The 21,942-nt window shown below is 39.8% G+C and overlaps 1 protein-coding gene across 1 annotated transcript; it reads right to left on the reverse strand.

Moving 5' to 3' along the window:
• Positions 1-20,647: 20,647 nt before the first annotated feature.
• On the reverse strand, positions 20,648-21,390 carry LOC111910602 (uncharacterized). Its single transcript, XM_023906431.3, has one exon. The coding sequence runs from the start codon at positions 21,112-21,114 to the stop codon at positions 20,779-20,781; it is 336 nt and encodes a 111-aa protein (XP_023762199.1). The 5' UTR covers positions 21,115-21,390; the 3' UTR covers positions 20,648-20,778.
• Between the last annotated feature and the right edge of the window lie 552 nt (positions 21,391-21,942).

Consider the following 21,942-nt stretch of genomic DNA (forward strand, 5'->3'; position numbering starts at 1 on the left):
GCTGAAGCCTCATGAGGCGAGGTATCCTACCCATGATTTAGAGTTGGGGGCAGTAGTGTTCGCCCTTAAGATCTGGCGTCACTATCTATATGGGGTCCGGTGTACCATATCGGATCACAAGAGCCTGAAGTACTTGATGGATAAGCCCAACCTGAATATGCGACAGAGGAGATGGCTGGATGTGGTGAAGGATTACACTTGCGAGATCCTGTATCACCCGGAGAAAGCCAACGTGGTGGCCGATGCCTTGAGTCGTAGGGTGGAGAGTGTTTCGATGCGTGACATTTGTATGAGATTGACAGTGATGACTTCGGTGTTGGACACCATTCAAGGAGCTCAGACCGAGGCCGTAAGACCAGAAAACCAGAAGAGAGAGCGGGTTATCGGGCAAGTATCGGAGTTCGTTACTGATGGTCGGGGACTTATGACGTTTCAGGGCCGGATTTGGGTGCCGCATGTGGGCGGAACGTGTACCATTTTGATGGAAGAGGCTCATCGATCGAAGTTCTCGATCCATCCCGGGGCCACTAAGATGTATTTGGACCTGAAAAGGGAGTATTGGTGGCCCTGTATGACGAGGGACGTTGCATGGTTCGTGGAGAGGTGCCTAACCTGTCGCAGGGTTAAGGCCGAGCACCAGAGACCGCACGGCAAGTTGCAGCCGTTAGAGATTCCCGAGTGGAAGTGGGAACAGATTGCCATGGACTTTATCACGAAATTGCCGAGGACCGCGAGGAGCGTCGATGCAATTTGGGTGATTATAGACCGGTTGACGAAGAGCACTCATTTCCTCGCTATTAGCGAGAGCTCTTCCACAGAGAGGTTGGCAGAGATGTATGTGAGGGAAGTGGTATCACGGCATGGAGTGCCGATCTCGATTGTATCAGACCGAGATGTGCGTTTCACCTCTAGATTATGGAAGAAATTCCATGAGGAATTGGGTACTAGATTTCATTTCAGTACCGCGTATCACCCCCGGACTGACGGACAGAGCGAGCGGATGATTCAGACGCTTGAGGATATGCTCCGGGCATGTGTGTTGGACTTCGGCGGGAGTTGGGACACGTACTTACCCTTGGCGGAGTTTTCCTACAACAACAACCATCATTCGAGCATTGGTATGCCACCCTTTGAGCTGTTGTATGGGAGGAGGTGCCAGACCCCCATTTGTTAGGGAGAAGTGGGGCAGCGTGTGATGGGTAGTATGGAGATAGTGCTTCAGACGTCAAAGCAGATCCATCTGTTCAGGCAGAGGTTGTTGACCGCTTAGAGTCGCCAGAAGAGTTATGCTGATAGACGACGATCTGAGCTCGAATTTCAGGTCGGTGATTTGGTGCTCCTGAAGGTATCTCCTTGGAAAGGAGTGATCCGATTCAGGAAGAGGGGGAAGTTGGGACCCCAGTATATTGGGCCGTTTAGAGTGATCGCAAGGGTGGGCAGGGTAGCGTATCGCTTGGAGCTACCTGCAGATTTGGGTTAGATTCATGACACCTTTCACGTGTCGCAGTTGCGAAAGTGTATAGCCGATGAGTCGGCAGTGGTGCCATTGGAGGATATTCAGGTGGATGCGAGCCTGAATTATGCTGAGAGACCGGTGGCGATCAGGGATCGAAGATCAAGGTTTTGAGGAACAAGGAAGTGCCTCTGGTTTTGGTGCAGTGGCAACATCGGAAGGGGTCCGAGATGACTTGGGAGTCAGAGTCGGAGATGCGAGGGCAGCATCCATAGTTTTTCGAGGAATGAGACTTTGGGGGCGAAGTCTGGTTCTAGTGGGGGAGAATTGTAACACCCCGAGATTCAGGTGCGTTTCTTTTACCCTTATTCTTTGTCAATTAGTCATGATTAGCCCTTGTGTGGAGAAAACTTAGCAAGTGAGTACGCTGGGCATACCAAAGGGTTACATTACGCGTACTCGTGTGCTTAGTTTGGACGCGGAGTCGCCAAGGTACGCTGGGCGTACCCAGAGTTACGCCGGGCGTACCCGGACCAGGTGCAAAAACCTAATCCGTCTTGTACACTATTTAAAGGGTGCTCAGGCTCATTTCTCAGCCTCCATATCAGTAAGTGAAACCCTAAAAGAGAGCTTCCCACCGTCCTTAGTGTGTGTGAGTGTTATTGGAGCTAATTGTGCTTTGGTGGCTTAGTGAAGAAGAAGGAAAGGAGTTCTTGGAAGTTAAAGCTTGAGGTGCCATTTTGGATCTGAGATCTACAGAGCAAGGGGCTACATTTAGATGTATAAAGTTCAAAACTTTCCTCTTCTTTTGATTTGTTGTTGCATGTGCCATTTCTAGGGCTAAAAACCCCAAAGGTGGAGACTTTATGAGTGTAAAGTGCTCCATGGTCCGAGATCTGCTCCCTTTCAGTGATATTAGTGATTTAGAGCCATAAAGTTTCCATTTATAGTGTTAGTTTGAGGTCATGATTGAGTAATAAGCCTTCTAGGGTTAGAGGATGGAATATTATGAGAGTTGGTGGCTTGTTCAGCCATGCAAAGGCATAAAGTCATCAACTTAATGGATTAAGAGGCTTAGATGTGGTCAGATCTAGAAATTGGACGTGAGTCTTAACTGTTTAAGACCTAAAGAGCTAAAGGGCTGAAGTACGTGTCGCGTACTGGGTGGCATTCCCCGTTTCTGAGATGCAGCAGGGTACGCTCAGCGTACACATCTGGTACGCGCAGCGTAACCCGGAAAGTTGACTTTGGGTTGACTTTTAGGGTATGGTCTATTGTGGGGCCTTTTGAGTTATGAGAGGGGTAAAATGGTCTTTTACCCTTCTGAGAGCGTCATAAGAGGATATAGTCTAGCCTTGAGAGTTATAATAATTAGGGTATTTATTTTATATGATTAGGCGGAGGCTAGACCAGCGTTTTCCGAGTCAGAGATTTACCGAGATACCCGAGGTGAGTCTTCTTACTATACTTTACCTAGTGTGGTAACAGAGTTATGTGATAGAGTATTTTAGAGTTTTATGCCAGTGTAATTTCATGTTACTTATGTGTTGTGATTTATTGTGATATGTGATATGCATGATTCAGAGTTACAGAGTTAGGACCTTTGGGTCCACAGAGTTAGGGCCAGAGGGCCCACGGAGAGTTGGGGATGGAGGGCCCCACTGAGACACATTGACCTGAGGGTCAACAGAGTTACAGGCTCGACTAGCTATTATGTGTTAGAGTGGTATTTTGGGGAACTCACTAAGCATTTATGCTTACAGTGTTATGTGTTATGTGTTTCAGGTACCAGTGATGATCGCGGGAAGGCGCCGACATGATTCGTACACACGCACACCGGAGTTTATGTATTTTGATCTTGGGTTTTGTACTGATACAATGTTGACACAATGTTTTTATTTATGATTACAAATGATATTTTATGGTTTTTCAAAAGTGAAAAATTGTTCAAATTTTTACGGTGTTACATGGAGGGTCCCACTGAGACACATCGACCGGAGGGTCGTGCTATAGCCTCGAGTGGTGTATGTGTTGTATGCGGTATTTTGGGGAACTCACTAAGCTTCGTGCTTACAGTGTTTTATGTTGTGTGTTTCAGGTTATCACAGGATCACGGGACGACACCGGCTCGATTGTACACACCCGAGGAAGCGTTTTTGTTGAGGATCCTGGTTTATTAATTGATTGAACAAAAGAGTCATGTATTGCAATTTTAAACAAAAAGGAGATTTTTGTGAAAAGTGTTAAAGAGATAAACGATTTTAAATAAAAAGTTTGTTTTGAAATTTTCGGTGTTACAAGTTGGTATCAGAGCCTTGGTTTGAGGGATTCAGATGCACCTTCGGGTAAATCTGGACTCAAACTGAGGAAGTAAGAAAAGTTTTCAAAGAAATGATTTTCTAAAGCGAATAAGAGTTCAAAAAGAAAGCGAGAAAGAGCAGTGTGTACAATCAGCCAGAGCCCGAACGGTGATTTCCAAAAATACCCTTACTTTTGTGTTATGAGATATTTATGATGCCCTTTATGAGATATTATGCATGCTAGAGACAGGCTAGGTACTTCATATCTTAGGACTAGAGTGGCCTGATTTGTGATGCCTTAGCCTAGGAGTTGTTGTTATATGTGATCTGCTTTTGAGTATGTGATGAGTGAGAATATTCAATTGGAATCCTTTTAGGGGATTTGAGTAGAGGAGTAATCTAGGGGAGATGCCTAGATGAGTACCGTGGCGCTTATTGAAAGAATAGTTAGAACCCGCGAGGGGTAGAGTTTCAGAGTTCGGTGGTACTTTCGAGGATGAGCAGAGCAAGCGGAGTTATCACCCGGAGTGAGTCCTATGTATTCTTCGATGCTCGAATGTTGCTTGCTTCGTGCTTTGTGAAACTCTCGATGATGGGAGTCAGCCACCAAGTGAATATGATGATATTCAGGAGGTTGATGGCTGGCATCATTAGGAGCTCTTCAGCAACTGATGGCAGAGAAGTAGGAGGACCAAGGAAGAGCCTAGGGAGTAACCTTAGTCAGATGAGTACGCTGACGGAGTAGAGCATTTCGCTGAGAAGCGAGCACGCATGGTGGAATTAGTGAACGAGAAGGTTGAGCAACCACTTAGGAGCTCTGGAATGGTCCGTGTGGAAAGTATGGGTAGATGTGGCAGGTAGTATAGGCCCGTACTACTGAAAGCAGAGGACCCATACTCGATACAGGGAGTATTCTGAAGGTTCTAAGTAGCAGATTGAGGAGTGATGTTATGGTTCGTGTACCATACATCGGAGCCGATTGAGGGTGATGTTATGGTTCGTGCACCATACATCGGAGCAGATTGAGGAGTGATGTTGTGGTTCGAGTACCATACCTCGGAGCAGACTGAGGAGTGATGTCATGGTTCGGGTACCATGCATCGGAGCAGATTAAGGAATGATGTTATGGTTCGAGTACCATATATTGTAGCAGGTTGAGAAGAGATGTCATGGGCTGAGTACCATGGTTCCTAGCAATGATGCTTGTGATTCTCTAGTTGTCCGGTCAGGATTGACTGCTGGAATTTGGACACGATGGGGTTTTAGGCCTCGGGGCCATGATTGAGTCGAAGAGGCATCCCTTGAGAGGGAGGTCGAGAATATTTTAGAGTATTTTGGTAAGATGTCAGATGTAGTCGCAAGACTCAGGAATTAGCAGAGAAGGCATTTATGGGGGCATGTGGTCTGATTGAGCCATCAGCCGATGGAGGAGATGTCACCTTTTGTGACCGGATGGGAGCTATTTATGTTTCCTGTGGAAAGTAGAAGAGGCATGAGATTCCAGTTTTGGGTTTAAGAGTAAACCCTACGGGTCGACATTGATGACGATTTTTCCACCAGAGTATCAGGCAGCATGTCTGCCGCAAGGAAATGATCTACTATGAGCAGGTAGACAGTGGCGACTGAGATGGTCAAGGATCACATTACACCCTAATTGAGTGTAGTAGGGCATGTGATAGCGGTATCAGTGGGTAATCCAGTCGAGTATATCAGAGAGGTGGCTCTTCTGTCTATGATGAGTATTGAGTATGGTAGTGGAGTCCCTATTCTTATGATGATTCATGTGTTGCAACGGAGGTTGAGAAGAAGAGGATGGGGAGTAGGATGATTTATTGTTTCATTATAAGAGTCAGTGATAGTACTGGACAGTTGAGGTGTTCGATATTGGGATGGTATGAGACTTCGAATGGCTAGAGGCAATCGTAATGAGGAGTTCCTGAGGATTTCATCGGAGATTTAGGGTAATGGAGGGTTCTTGATCTCTTCGTGGGGAGGTCATTGGGCGTTGTGTGGCACCTTCCAACCGTAGGTGCGATGTTCTGGCGGAAACCGTCTGTGGGGTGGATTATTGATACGTCAGTTGGGGATGGTTCGAACCCTAAGTGGGGGATAACCGGGTATTTTATTGAGGGAATCAGAGATTTGTGCAAGAGCGGTTAAGGGATGGATACAGAAAACCTGCGACTCGAATTCATGAGACCAGGATCATTGGTGATCAAGGAAAGGTGCAGAGTGAGATAATGCATGTGGTATATGTCTGAGAAAGGGAAGAGTGTCTCCACGACAGGTGGCCAATGGTCAGGAATCTGGTGGTGGTCAGGGTCGTTTCAAGTGGAAGGCTCATAATGACGGTATGGGCAGTTGAGAACTTCTGGGTCGAAGTATGGATTGCATATGCCTCTTTTTGGGGTGGATAAAAGATCATCGAGCAGTCAACTCCTGGACCGGTATGTGTATTCTTACGTGGATTTTGAGCAGTAGAGGAAAGGGTTTCGGAGGATCATCAGTGTGTTCTGAAGCGATAGCGCTTTCTTTGTATTCCAATTGAGTGTTTGGATACACTGAAGTTGCGCATTGGGTAAAATGAAGAATTATTTATGGGGTTCAGAGGAAATGTATTGTTGTATATGTATGGTGCTGGGAGTAGGAGAATCAGTGGTAGAGGCAGGACATTAGATGCTCTATAATGGTGTTCCGTGGTACCCGGGTATATCGTCCCGATTTCGGAGTTATTTGGAATCTTGAGTTTGAGACGACTAGCAGTGTATCCTGTATCTACTGTTCCAGTGGGAGCCCTTCGGGTATTGTCATCAAGAGGGATTAATTGAGGAAGTGGGTCTCCGCAGAGGTAGGTGCTATGTTATAGCGGTTGCCGCCAGAGTCTATGATGCATATTTGGGACAAGTGTGTGTAACTATCTATGATAGTCTACGGTGCATGAGTTAGTGAAAGTAGTGTGGCGTTGTAATGAGAATGAAAGTATGGGGTGAAGCTACGGGGAGCCGTAGTATTCACTAGTCAGAGGGTGTTGTGATGCTACGGGGAGCCGTAGTACTCACAAGTTAGAGAGAGAGAGTCGTGATACTACGAGGAGCCGTAGTATTCACTAGTCAGAGGGTGTTGTGATGCTACGGGGAGTTGTAGTACTCACAAGTCAGAGAGAAAGAGATTTGTGATACTATGGGGAGCCGTAGTACTCACTAGTCAGAGGGTGTTGTGATGCTACGGGGAGCTGTAGTAATCACAAGTCAGAGAGAGAGAGAGATTCGTGGTACTACGGGGAGCCGTAGTACTCACTAGTCAGTTGGTGTTGTGGTGCTACGGGGAGCCGTAGTACTCACTAGTCAGAGGCAGTCGTGAAGTTTCGGGAAGCCATAGTACTCACTAGACGGCAAGAGAGTGTAATGATGGAGTGTTCTCCGATCAGTGTATGATGCAGAAGAGTTTTAGGCTTGAGTAGCCCTAGTGTTGAGTTTTTGGAGCCTGGTGGTTAAACCAGGGGCGAGACTGGGGTCTCCGTCTCGGTCGGGAGAGTCAGCGAGATGCGCAGGAGATATGCGCAGCAGACACCAGAGGTCAAAGTTGAGTCGATCTTCGATTGGATTGTATTTTTCGTATGAGGAGAAGAGAATTTCGTGACTTGCGTGTCACTGGGCCGGGATAGCGGTCATGGGGAGGAAGTTAGTGAGATATTTTGGATCATGTTATGTGTGACCTTTGTAGGTTCAGTTGTGGAGCCAAGAGCTGACCTGGTGCTCAGTATCGAAGGGGGATATGAGAAATGAGCTAGAGTTCACCATGGTGATGTCTGAGGACACTTCAGAGCGAGCGAATGATTCAGATGCTCGAGGACATGCTTTGGGCATGTGTATTAGATTTCGGAGGGAGTTGTGGCACGTATTTGCCCTTGGCAGAGTTTTCCTACAACAACAGCCATCATTCGAGCATCGGTATGCCACCCTTTGAGTTGTTGTATGGGCAGAGGTGTTGGACCCCCATTTGCTGGGGAGAGGTAGGGCAGCGTGTAATGGGTAGTACAAAGATCGTGCTTCAGACAACAGAGCAGATACAGCAGGTCAGACAGAGGTTGTTGACCGCTCAAAGTCGCCAGAAGAGTTATGCGGATAGGAACCGGTCCGAGCTCGAGTTTCAGGTCGGCGACTTCGTGCTCCTGAAGGTCTATCCTTGGAAAGGAGTGATCCGATTCGGGAAGAGAGGCAAGTTGGGGCCCCGATATATTGGTCCTTTCAGGGTGATTGCGAGAGTAGGCAGGGTAGCCTACCGTTTGGAACTACCTGCATAGTTAGGTCAGATTCATGACACCTCCCACGTGTCGCAGCTGAGAAAGTGTATAGCCGACGAGCCGGCGGTGGTGCCATTAGAGGATATTCGGGTGGATGTGAGCCTGAACAACGTTGAGAGACCGGTGGTGATTAGGGATCGAAAGATCAAGGTTCTGAGGAACAAGGAAGTGCCTCTGGTGCAGGTATAGTGGCAGCATCGGAAAGGGTCAGAGCTGACCTGGGAGCCGGAGCGTGAGATGCGTGGGCAGCATCCAGAGTTGTTTGCAGAGTGAGACTTTGAGGGCGAAGTCTGATTCTAGTGGGGGAGAATTGTAACATCCGGATTACCAGGTATAATATTTATTCTTTTATTTTGGAGTTTGTGGAGGAACTCGGCGAGTTCGTGCTTAGACTGGCCGAGTAGGGTCGCGGATTTTCATCTGGGTTCACGACTGGACTCGGCGAGTCCATGGGTGGAGTCGGCGAGTCTACACTATTTAATGAAACCCTAATTTCCCGGGTTTTGGAGCTTATTTAAGGGCACCCATAGCCTCATTTTGCAGCTACCCTTACCCTAGAAAAACCCAAAATCATCCTTGAGAGCTTAGAGAGTAAAGAAGAGCCATCATGAGCATTTTTGGTGTCATTCTAGCGAGAAGATGAGAATCTAGCAAGAGGGACCAGAGGGGGTGGATGAGCTGAGATTATGAAGCCTGGAGTTTCACTTTGAGGTAACAAATCGGACCATTTCTCCTGTTTGATGTTGATTTCGTGAATCTAGGGTTTCTTAACCATTCTCTTTAGAGGTTTATGGAAGGTTTGAGGTCCCATTGTGGAATAAGCCTTACATCTGGACCATGGGAGGTCCAAAGAGTCCCTTATGTTCAGCTTTATGCAGTCACATAGAGAGTTTGAGCCTAGGTTTCCATTTAGATGGCTTTTTCTTCATTTATGGCTCTAATCATGATGCATGGACGTAAAGTTCGGACCTTTACGTGATTTGTGGGTGCTAGAAGGATAGATCTACAAGTTGATGAAGCAGATCTGACCTCAGAAGGTCGAATGAGTGTGGTCATGGAGAAGACTCGCCGAGTCCATTGGAGGACTCGACGAGTCGGATCGAGTTTACCCGAGTTTCGTGATCAGTTGAGACCTGGCGAGTTGGGGGAATAACTCAGTGATTCGGAGGGGGATTAGAGGACTGGAGTTCAAGGCGGAACTCGCCGAGTTGTTCTTGATACTCGCCGAGTCAAAAAGAGTTAGTGGACACGTGTATACTCGCCGAGTAGCCCAAGTGCAATCGACGAGTCGGGTCAAAGTTTGACCGTTGACTTTTGTTGACTTTTAGGGTTTGGTCAGCAATGTGGCCTTTGGGCCAAGAGAGGGGTAAAATGGTCTTTTACCCTTAAGAGGGTGCCAAGAGAGGGTTGAGTCTAGTCTCGAGGGTTATATTCATGAGAGTATTTGCCTTATGTGTTAGGCGGTGGCGAGTTCGAGATTCAAATATGAGGATATCTGCTTTCTGGTTGCCAGGTGAGTTTTCTCACTATACGTTACCTAGAGTGGTATTATGTGTTGACCGGAGGGTCTTATGTGATATGTATGAGATTGTGTGCTATGAATGAGGTTATGTGCTATGTGATATACGTGTGTTATATGATTGTATAGACGGGGCCGAAGGGTCCAACGATACAGACCGGACCGGAGGGTCCAACGATTCAAACCGGGCCAGAGGGCCCAACGAGCTATGACCGAACCAGAGGGTCTAACGAGCTACGGGACTGGAGGGTCCCGCTGAGATACATCGACCGGAGGGTCGTGCTATAGCCTCGAGTGGCGTATGTGTTGTATGCGGTATTTTGGGGAACTCACTAAGCTTCGTGCTTACAGTGTTTTGTGTTGTGTGTTTCAGGTTATCATAGATCATGGGACAACACTGGCTCGATTGTACACACCAGAGGAAGCATTTGTGTTGAGGATCCTGGTTTATTAATTGATTGAACAAAAGAGTCATGTATTGAAATTTTAAATAAAAAAGAGATTTTTGTGAAAAGTGTTAAAGAGTTAAACGATTTTAAATGAAAAGTTTGTTTTGAAAATTTCGGTGTTACATTGACACTTTGGTTTTGACATGAGATATTATTATGAATGTTTTTATACTATTGATTTTATGTAATAACTTAATTAAAATGAAATTTTTGGTCTTGAATTTTAGGATGTTACACCTAGAGAAACCAAACTCTTTGACTTTCTCATCGAAGCAAAGATTCCATCTGCGAGATGCTTGCTTTAATCCATAAATAGATTTCTCAAGCTTGGACACTCTATTGGGGGTATTTAGCATCTACAAAAACTTCTGGCCCACACATGTAAACATCTTCAGCCGGCTTCCCATTAAGGAAAGCAATTTTGACATCCATTTGTCAAATTTCATAATCATGAAACGTAGCGATAGCTAACATAACCCTAATAGACTTGATCTTTGCCACTGGTGAGAAGGTCTCATCATTGTCAACCCATGGGGTTTAAGTAAAGCCCTTCACAACTAGCCGTGCCTTTAACATGTGCACCTTTCCATCGATGTCGCTCTTCTTCTTGAAGATCCATTTGCACCCAACTATCTTGTGACCTGGTACATTGTCAACCAAGTTCCAAACATGAATGTCATATATGGACTGGATCTCGTTGTCCATTGCCTCTTTCCATTTTACAGACTCTGGGCCCACCATGGCTTCCTTGTAATTAGTAGGCTCATCCAAATTTACCAGTGTACTATCACTGATAAACGTTCACCTTCCGTAGTAATATGGAAACCATAAAACTTCGGTGCCATTCTAACTCGAGTGGAACATTGAATAGGTAATGAATCATCAATCGGTTCAACAGGAATCTCTTCCTCTGGTTGAGTGCTAGTGTTAAAGGTTCCTTCATCGCTTGAATCTTGAAGCTCTTCAAGATCAATTGTCCTCCCATTGTCCTCTTGGCATATGAGTTCCCTCTTGCGGAAACCTCTTATCCTTGCTACGAAAACCACGTTGTCACTAGGTCTGTAGAAAAGATATCCAAAGGATTTCTATGGGTAGCCGATGAAAATACACCGCTCACTTCAAGGTTCAAGCTTTTCGTGAGTCTCTCATCTTACGAAAGCTTCACAACCCCAAACCTCGTGAGGTGTTTTGACAACCTTCTTTGTTAGGTCTAGATTAAGGATACGGGCGGCAGTCTCTAAGGCATACCCCCTGAATGATATTAGAAGCGAAACTCGACTTATCATGGAGCGAACCATGTCCAACAGGGTTCGATTATGCCTCTCAGCTACACCATTCAGCTGCGATATCCTAGGAGGTGTCAATTGTGAAACAATTCAACATTCATTAAGATAGTCATGGAAGTCAATACTAAGATACTCACCACCCCTATCGGATCTGAGCATCTTTATCTTCCTGCCCAATTGATTCTCTACTTCTTTTTAAACTCTTTGAACTTTTCAAAGTTTTCTGACAGATGCTTGATTAAGTAGATATATCCATATCTGCTATAATCATCGCTAAAGTCACATAGAAGCGGTTAGCATCCCTTGTGGTGGATTTGAAGGGCCCACACACATATGTGTGTATGAGATCCAACAGTCCCTCACCTCTTTCACAAGTACCAGTGAAAGGTGATTTAGTCATCTTTCCAAGCAAACAAGACTTCCACGTGTCATCTGACCTACAGTCAAATGACTCCAACACTCCATCCTTTTGGAGTTGGGCTATGCACTTCTTGTTGACATCTCCAAGATGACAATGCCACAAGCATGCCTTATCTAAACCATTAGACAAATCAATATGCAACATATTATTTCCTAAGTTACGTACAACCATCACAGTTTCATATACACTATTACAAGGAAATGCTTCAAAATAAAATAAAACATTATAATAAGCATTAATAGAACCAATTTCATTATTAAATGAAATTATAAATCCTTGTATGTACAAACCATGAAAGGAAATACTTTTCTTTGTCATTTCTGATGAGTAGCAACAATCTTTCAAATCTAAACCCAACCCACTACTAAGCACTAAAGAATAAACTCTGATCTTGGTAACAGACGACGATCTCCTATTTCCTATTATCAGGTTCATCTTCCCATGCTCCACATCCCTACTTTTTCTTAGTCCTTGCAAATAAAAACAAATGTGAAAACCACATCCTGTATCAAGGACCCAATGATATTGCCACATTTATACATATTTTTAGGCAATATTTATTTACATTTTTATTAACATTTTGGTTATTTGCATAGAATTATGGTACTTATAAGGATAAATTGTCATTTGCAGCCAAGTGAAGCATTTTCGAAGAAAGGGACCAAAATTGATAATATTTGGAACATTGGAGACTTGGAGTACAAAAGATGAAGAAATTCACAGATTCAACTGAAGTCACGACGTGAACCAGAAGACCACGGCATGGCACGAGTATTCTAGAAGATAAGCTTACATGAATAAGGAATCCTTTCCCGATACAGATAACTCTTGGATCAGGACGTGGTGCCTCCTGCCACGACGTGGATCACGACTTTCCAGAAACTATATATATCCTTGATCCCTACAACTTTGGAGACTTTTGGTTGATTGAAAGGTTACCTGAAGACGATTTTAAGTAGAAGAAGAGTTCTGGAAAAGGTTTTCAACATCAAAAGGAGTAAAGGTTCATAATTAGTTAGTTAGTTTGATAGTTATGAACATGTTTGATAATTTGATTTGTTTTTTCTTATTTGTTGCCATGAGCAGCTGAATCTAGCAGCTATTGTCTAGCTAGATGAAGCTTCTGAATTATGTTTTAGCTTAATGACTATTGGATTTGATTAGTTGGTAAATTGTTTGTGTTTGATTATCATTACCTAGCATGTTATTTTAGTTTCTTAGTTGCTTAAATTCACGTTTTGTGTAGCTTAGTGACCATTAAATTACATGAACTTGAAACCTAGTGATTCAGTGAACATTGAATTTCTAGAGCTAGGATCGACCAAAATCTTAGATGAGTGATAAAAGTAACTAGTTTGGCTATGCTAGAGAACATAATTTATGACCATAATTGTGTTTACTAGATAAATCTTACATAGCTCACCTATAATTAATAACTAATTTTATGTTTTGCTTGTGTGTGACCATACTAGGTAGTACATGAATTGGTAAAAAGATTAGTTAATTCGGACTTGAATTGCTAATTACATAATAATTGGTGACCAACTTTGATAATTTATAATTGTTAGCTAACCATAAAGAAGAAGTGGATTCGAACTAAACAAGAGTGTTTTAATTTATTGATTGAATTTGAGTTAAGTTCGTATGATCTTGCAAAATCAGATAAAACCCTTTTTAAACTTGTTAATATTTAGGTTAATTTAGTAGTAAATAAATTAATTACTAACACCGTTCCTTCTGATCGACACCCGACTTATCCAACTTTTTTATAATTCAACTAGGTACACTGTCTAGGTGCATTTTAGTTAGTTAAATTAGTTAGGTTATAAATATTAAAATAGTGGGTACTTTTGTGCACATCACCCAAGAACTAGCATGTGATGAGTTTGTAGATAGAATAGTATAAACACATGCAAATGTGGGATTTATCTTTCCATCCTTGATGTATTGCAAATACTTCGGGCAGCTTCTCTTCCAATGCCCCTTGTCTTGGCAATAGAAGCATGTGACTTCTTTCGGATCGGAAGAGGGAGGAGCAGAACCGGATGTTGATTTTGATCCACTAGAGGACCCTTCATGGGAGTTTCCCTTCCAACTTGATTTAGAGGGAGATTTCCTCTTCTTCCCCTTTCCTTGTCCAATAGACAGGACAGGAGTAGCAGCAGTAGGAGTGAGAGTGACACAATTCCATTTTAAACCACTTTTAGCAGCTCTAAGTAAACCTTGAAGTTTGCTCAAGGTGACTTCATCCTTGCACAAATGATAAGTCATCTTGAACTGATCATAGTAGGGAGGTAAAGAGTGTAGGACTATGTCAATAGCCAACTCTTTATCAAAGTTCACGTTCAGCTTGAGTAGACAATCCACATATCTCTGCATACGTTGTAGGTGGGTCCTGATGGACTCTCAATCCTTCATCTTGGTTGTGATGAATTGCGTAACTATCTCGTACCTCGCTTGATGCGCTCTTTGATAGTACTTTTCCATCAAGTCCTGACACATCTCGTAAGGCCAATAGTCTTCGCAGAACCACTACATCTCAGGAGTCATGGTGGCAACCATGATACACGACACTTTGGTCACGTCATTGACATGGGCCTTATGCTCAACAATTTCTTCAGGAGTTGATTTGGACTCATCAATCTCGTTTAGCTCCTTATCGAGGACATAATCTTTGTCTTTGGATCGCAAGGCCATTCGGATGTTGCAAATCCAATCATTGAAATTGGACCCATCGAATGTCACCTTCGTGCAGATGCTCAAGAGCGAGAATGAGTTGGAGGAGTTCTTGTTGTTTGAGGAACCAGAAACGTTGTTGGAAGACGAAATCTGCAAAAGAAGAAGGACAAGTTTTGATTAGATAAGAAAACCTCAATATAACACCCAAATGAAATATTAAGGCTATGACCCAACACAATAATTCAAAATTCGGAAGATGGATGCCGTAATCAAATTGTAAATTATTTGAAGGCAGGTAAATGACGATTTACAAATTCCACCACAAAAAATGAAATTTAAATAAATTCAGTTTTATTAAATGAAATTCCTAGATCTTTTGAGATTCATTAAACTTTTCACTGGCATGTTTAATCTTGATTATGCCCTTCAATTTTGTGACTGAGATACCGAGGATCACAAACAAGGAGTGAATAACCATGAAAATTAGCTTGATACTCTCGTTTTCATTTAACACCTAATCAATGTGTCAGTTAGCCACACACGCTCCATTGATCAATAATAATTTTCGAGCTACCCATTGCCACACTTTGCTATTCTAAATTAGTGTGTCGGTTAACCACACATACTCCACTAACGATTTGGAAAAGTGCAATGTGCAATTTCATGGATTAGCATCAAATTCACATTTTCCTAAAGTAACTAAGATTGGGAATTTATAAAATATTTAGTTACTTTATATATATCATTATACTTATTAATGAGAGAATTAATGTCATATCCTACCAGTTCGGCTAACGACCCTCCACCAATCAAGGAAGCGGTGGGTGAGAGTGGACACCCATTCAACCTTCATTTTATAGGCAGTTTCCTTATACCCCCTTATAGATCGGCTTCGTGAATGATGCCAACTAACGATAAGACTGACTCATCTTATACACATACATAAATTAAACTTTTAATGTTATAATAGTATAAGGGTGTATTTTAGACTTTTAAAATACTAGGGTTTTAGAATTTAATATTTCAAAATTAACCTTTTAATTAAATTTTAAATTCCAAGACTTCAAGGGTGCAATTTGAAACTTTTCAAAATTACTAGTTCAAATTTTAAATAAATAATTAATCATATAATTAGACATTATCTTAAAATTTGACCAAATTCATCTATTTTGATAAGGAAATCAAATTACCATTAAGTCAAATCAATTTATGGAGATAAAAACAAGTTATGGTAATTATCCTAATCCAAAATAGATTTAAAAAATCGGAAAATCAGCTAACAGACGAGTCAACTCGTCGAGTTGTGCAAACAAAAAACAATTTTTTGTTTGCAAACAATTTGGATAGTCCAATACTACATCAAATATAACAGAAATAAATCCTAGGCTCTGATATGACTATTGGGTTTTGAGCATAACAACATCATATGTGATCATGCAACCCTAATTGCTTAGGATCTAAGTTTTTTTTTCTAGTTATACATACAAATAGAACTTCCAAATCAATAACCCTAATACTAGCATACAATTTCGAAATTCAATATGAAAATAGGGTTAGCATGTTTACCTTGCTTGTTATCTCGTAATAACAAGGATTCTACGGATGATCTTGACTCTTGAAAGCTTTAGTGCCCCAAGTTTTGCACCTCTAATGGAGTCACAAACACCAAAAGCAAATGATGAGTGAGAGAGAGGGAAAAATTCAGCTAGGGTTTCTTCTTTGAAGCAATGGCTGAAAATAGGAGGTCGGGGAGTCCTTAAATAGCTGTGGCTGCTAGGGTTTTCAGGTGGAAACCCTAATTCCTTGCTTAGGCTCCAAGCAACCCATGAACCCTCCTTCTAGAAGGCCTTGGACGATTTCTGTAGGGCCTCCTATAGATTTCGTCCAAACCTTTCCAAGGGAGTCCATCAGCCCGGTTTACAACTATCAATGATTTGCAAAACCAGTCCCTATACTTTTAATCAGTTCCTTTAATCCCAAAATTAATACCAAATTAATCTCTGAATAAATACTAATTAAATAATATGATTTCTAATTAATATATTATTCTTATAATATATTAATAAATCATAAATAACCTCTCTCTCCAAAAGTCATCTTGTAAAGTTGTTATGGTGAAGGCAACCCAAATGGACAGTGCTACTATCATATCAAGTACATACCAATTATAGTTATGGGCTTAGACACCTATTCCAACACCCATGACATCCGATATAAAGACCATGGGGGGAGCCCATTGCAACCATATGTATGTTGCCTGTTACTCTGTGGTTGTATGTTGTATGATATTTTAGGGAACTCACTAAGATTTATGCTTACGGTTTTCAATTTATGTTTCAGGTACTTCGGTTTTCAAATGGAAGAGCTCGGGATGATTGCAGAGCACACACCACATGTTTTTGCATTCTGTGAATTACTCTGGTTTAATGATGTTTTTCTAAATATTGGTTACTCTGGTTTTATAGGAACAATCTGTATTAACGATTTATTAATCTAAAAAAAATTATGTCATGATTTTCAGGACGTTACATTGTGAAACCAAATTATTAAACTACTTTCGTTTGTACTTCATGATGTGCATTGTAGCAGTGACTTTGCCTTACGGGGGGCTCTGCCCCTATTTGTGATCCTTGACCGACATGCTTGGGTGTGAATGAAATCACATAAACAACAAAAAAGACACTTTATGTTAATGCTTATAATGTTTTTTTTCACAAATATACGAAGCATATTGATGTTGGAAAAAAATGGTGAATTGAAACTAATCACCAAAGTTGAGTGGTTAAATGGTGTATAATCAAAAAATGATGTTTAGTTTTTGGTTACAATTCATAATTAAGAATAATATTAAATATAATGTCAGTTATGTTTGGTGTTTTACTGTCGACTTAATTGTCTTATCGATTATGATTTGTTGTATAAATATAACATCTTTACAACCCATTTCAGAGACACTAAAAATGCTAAAGAAACCTCTCATCTTCTACTTATTTCTTGCGTTTTTTTTCTACTTCAAGGTAAAATCCAGACCTAACATAAGTTCGGGTGGTCTCATAGAACCACTTCAAGTTGATGTATCCTAGGAAACAAAAACGTAGTAACAGACAAATTTGTTTTTAAGACACTATGCTAAACACATGCCTCAATGTTTGTAATTTCTTGTTTATTTTCATACTTTACCACAATATATTTCCTATAATATTAAAAAAATCGACCAACATCGGGTACTTCTTAATGACTATATAAAGTCAAAATACGACTGTGGATCCGTTAACGACATGCTTGAACTGAGACGTCGTTATGAGGAATAAGATTAAAACCCATGCATGAATAAGTTATTGCAAATGAAAATCCACCTAGTTGACGACCGAAGATGTCTAGGTTCAATGAGACAACCTACTTACATTTAACATTTTCAATTTACAATGAGGGTCAACCACAACTCATTCTTAAAACAAACAATGATATAGATTAAGCTTAAAATTGTGGATGATAATTTGAAATTCATCACGAATTAGCTTTTAGTGATCATTATGAAGTCACATGTGTGAGAGAGAAGTGAGGTCGCTTCAAAAGGAATTGTATGGACACATTCCTAAGAGCTCTTACAGAACTTTGCAAGTGTATAAGAGCATAACAGACACATAAATAAGAACCTAACTAGGTCATGGAGAATCATGTGAGAGTTGATTATTTACACAAACAACAGAACAATTCAAGGACATCGAATCTGTTGGTCCTCTAGTAAAATAAATATGCATCTTAAAGTGAAAGTTTAAAGGGTAGCACTTACGTATCCTATGAATGATTCAACTGCTATCTAGGTAGCTTGAAAATGTTTGATCAATTTCCATTCATAGGGGAGATTGTTGGAAAAAATATGGTGAATTGAAACGAAACACAAAAGTTGAGCGGTTGAATGGTGTGTAATCAAAATTTGATGTTTAATTTTCGGTTAAAGTTCGTAATCAAGAACAATATTAAATATAATGTCGGTTACGAATTTTGTTTTAACGTCGACTTAATAGTATTGTTAGTTATGGTTTGTTGTATAAATACAACCTCTCTACAACCCATTTTAGAGACACCAAAAAAATGCTAAAGAAATCTCTCATCTATTACTCATTTCTTGCATATTTTTGCTACTTCAAGGTAAAATTCAGGTCTAATATAAGTTCGAGTGATCTCAAAGAATCACTTCAAGCTATTATATCCTAAGAAACAAACACCCGGTAACCGACAAAATTGTTTTAAGGGTATTGTGTTATACACATGCCTCAACGTTTGTATTTTCTTGTTTATTTTGGTACATGACCACAATATATTTCCCACGATTCTCACTTTGTATGTAATGAGATCGTACATACTACTAATTTAGCCTTAATCTTGGGTTGTTATTGTATTGGGGAACCAAAGCATTAAATATCGCTTTTTTAGTGGCCTGAAGGGGATAGTCGTCTTGTTGCACTGGTAGGTGTGGTTAAGTGTCAATGTTCCTCTTTAGACCCATCTCAAGGAAGTTCAACTATCGAAGGCAATATATAGAATGCGAGATGTTTATACAAAGGAAGTTGGGTGTTGAACGGTGAGTGACCTAAAATTGGGAAAGGATTATTTTTGTTATAGATTAAAAGATTAGGGGGTCGGGTGTAATGATTCTAGAAATAATGCGTTGCAACTTGCAAGTCATAGTCAACTTATGGTGTGGTGCGAATTAAAAAGGGCATGAATCAAATAAAGTCGTTTTAAATATATATGAACACTAGCCTGTTATGCAACTTTATCCAAACAAGGATAATGCAAGAAACATATGAACACCAATTTGAGTAGTTTATGTAAAAACCATATTTTATATATTCTTATCAAATAAATAATGATAACTTTAATTTTGTTTTAACGACAAATACAAATATATACTAAATTACTTCTAAATTATTCCGTTTACAATAAGACTTGAACCATCGATCTTAAGAATGAATGACATCACATCATGACAAAAGAATATATATTAACGACCTTGTGTTTTTAAGTTTTCATGGGATTAACTTACAAATATTTTCAAGTACTTAACATGTAATGGTGTTATTGTTTTTCAACCACATATTTTATACTAGACATATTCAAAAATATATTTTAAAAAAAAATTCTACAAAACTAATATGATCCACCAAAAATCAAATATAAAAGGTTACAACTTTGATGTTTCTAATCGAGGCTTTAGATATTCATGGGACAAGATACATCTTGTTCTATGATTGGTCAATATCTTTGTCTCCTCTCTTGAAAAACATGCTTTCTCTTTCTCCTATATATTAAGATTAAATTATGTAAATTTAACGACTAATCATATTAATTATTAAAAACACAAAGCTTTGACAATGAACGAACATTTACGTGTGACAATCTTTCTCAACTAAAAACATATCGACTTCTAATGATGGGATGTCAATCTTGGTGTATTGAGGACCATAACCAACTTGTATATCAATTTTTTTTTTGAACGACAAAGATATAATAATATAAAAATCCAAACCTAACAAGATGATAGGCAGGAGAAAACAGATACAAGAGTACATATAAAGGGTGTATATCATTATTCATTAGGGATCCCATTAAGTCCTAATTATGATTCTTCATTATAAACAAAGTGGATCCTTAAATGAATAACTATAACGACTTATATAATAGCCGATACAACTTAAAAGGATTTAATGGGATCCCTACGTAATTAAGAAATCTTAACACCTAAAGTTTCTTTTAAGAGAAATTAAATTATATAATTTAATTTCTCTTCTTTTAATCAGGAAAATTTTGAGGTTTAAAATTCTACAACCTTCCTTATAAATTATGTTCAAATTAGAGGCGGCAAAATAAATGGATGTAACACATGAAAATAAGTTCACTACAAATCAATAATGTTAACTTTTTAAGGGAATATTCAAAATCTTTTATGAGCTTTTAAAAAAATTACTCGATTTAAAGAAAACGTTTAGTGTTTTACAAATTTCAAAAACTTACCAATACAGGTATGAGGTATCTAACATTTCAACACAAATAAAACTATAATTTACATCTACCAGTACCCATTATTAACTAGTTTTGACAAAGATATCCCAATTACAAGTTAAATTGAAGTTGAATCGAGTAGGATAAAGTTGGGTAACCAACTAATATCTTTTCAAAACTTTATAAATAATTAATAAATTTAGTATGATAATGAAACTATAAAAAAAATCATTAAAGAAAAAACCAGAAATCTTCGTCAACATAAATCAAACATTAGAATTAAATTACAATTCCCAAGCTTCCTTTTGACAAAATAATTGAAGGGAAGTCTTTTTTTTCATTATTTTGAATTTTACAAAGTTCTAGCAACTTTTTCTTGGCTTGCTTTTTCTTCTGCTTCTTCTGGGTTGATCCTTGTTAGCAGCAATAGTAGTAGTAGTAGGAGACGATGGTTCTTTATCTTCTTTTTTGACCAACTCTTCATTTGACTTTGCTTTCTTTAACTCCATCTCTTCTTGCAAACTTTCTTCATCATCTTCTTCACTTTTATCCACTATTTTCCTAGGCCTGCCTCTCTTTCTTGGGGTAATAAGTTGTCCCTGTTGTTGTTCCACTTGTACCTCTCCAATTACTGATGATGATTCTGCCATGGCTAACGATAGTTCTTTTGTTTTCATTGGCATCTTCTTCTTTCCCATCTCCCAAAAACCCTCAAATCATTGATGTCGCAAACACAAACCCACAAAAAAGATCCAAACTTTTTGAAAATTTGATCTTATAGGACAATATTATGTAAAGAATCAATACCCACTGAGAAAATAAAAAAGAATCAAGAAGGTATGGAAACCATGCAACCTTTGAGTATTTAGCAAAAAGAAAAGACAAGTAGGATGAGGAGGAAATGAGGTCGAAAGGAAGTGTGATGATAAGTGGGGATAATGAGAAGACTACTGTCTACTACTCCTACTCATCCTTTGTCTTGGCTTTGGTCTACCCTATTTTTTTATATGTGCTTTTTGTAAAATTCTAAAAATAGCCCTCAATCTTTATTTAAAATGAATTTTGACCCTCTATCATGTATGGTTGCATGCCATGCCCCTTAAGTTAATAGATATCATGCAAAACCGGTCTATTGATTTTGAATTTGTTGTGTGAAAAATAAAAATGAATCTTAGATTTTTTTTATATATAAGTAAAATTTATTAATAATATGATAAGTCAATAATTGTTATAAAAATAATCAAAACAAAAGAACAATAGTACAATAAATAATCTTATATAATTATATAAATCATATGACTCCCCTAAAATGAACAATTTTGCTTGATTGATTGTCGAAGAGAAACATTCATATATGATCAATTAATTGGTGATCGCTAAGGCGGAAAGGTAAACGACTAAATACAATAAGTATTGAGGCTTATAGGATAAACAAATTAATGTCTTTTTGGAGTAATGCAAGTATTAAATACTGGGGCTACTATTTTGAATATATATATATATATATATATATATATATATATATA

The sequence above is a fragment of the Lactuca sativa genome, chromosome 5 (assembly GCF_002870075.4).
Source record: "Lactuca sativa cultivar Salinas chromosome 5, Lsat_Salinas_v11, whole genome shotgun sequence".
Lineage (NCBI taxonomy): Eukaryota > Viridiplantae > Streptophyta > Magnoliopsida > Asterales > Asteraceae > Lactuca > Lactuca sativa.

Coding starts and splice junctions, on each gene's coding strand:
- LOC111910602 (XM_023906431.3), bottom strand. CDS start 21,114: ATGGGAAAGAAGAAGATGCCAATGAAAACAAAAGAACTATCGTTAGCC.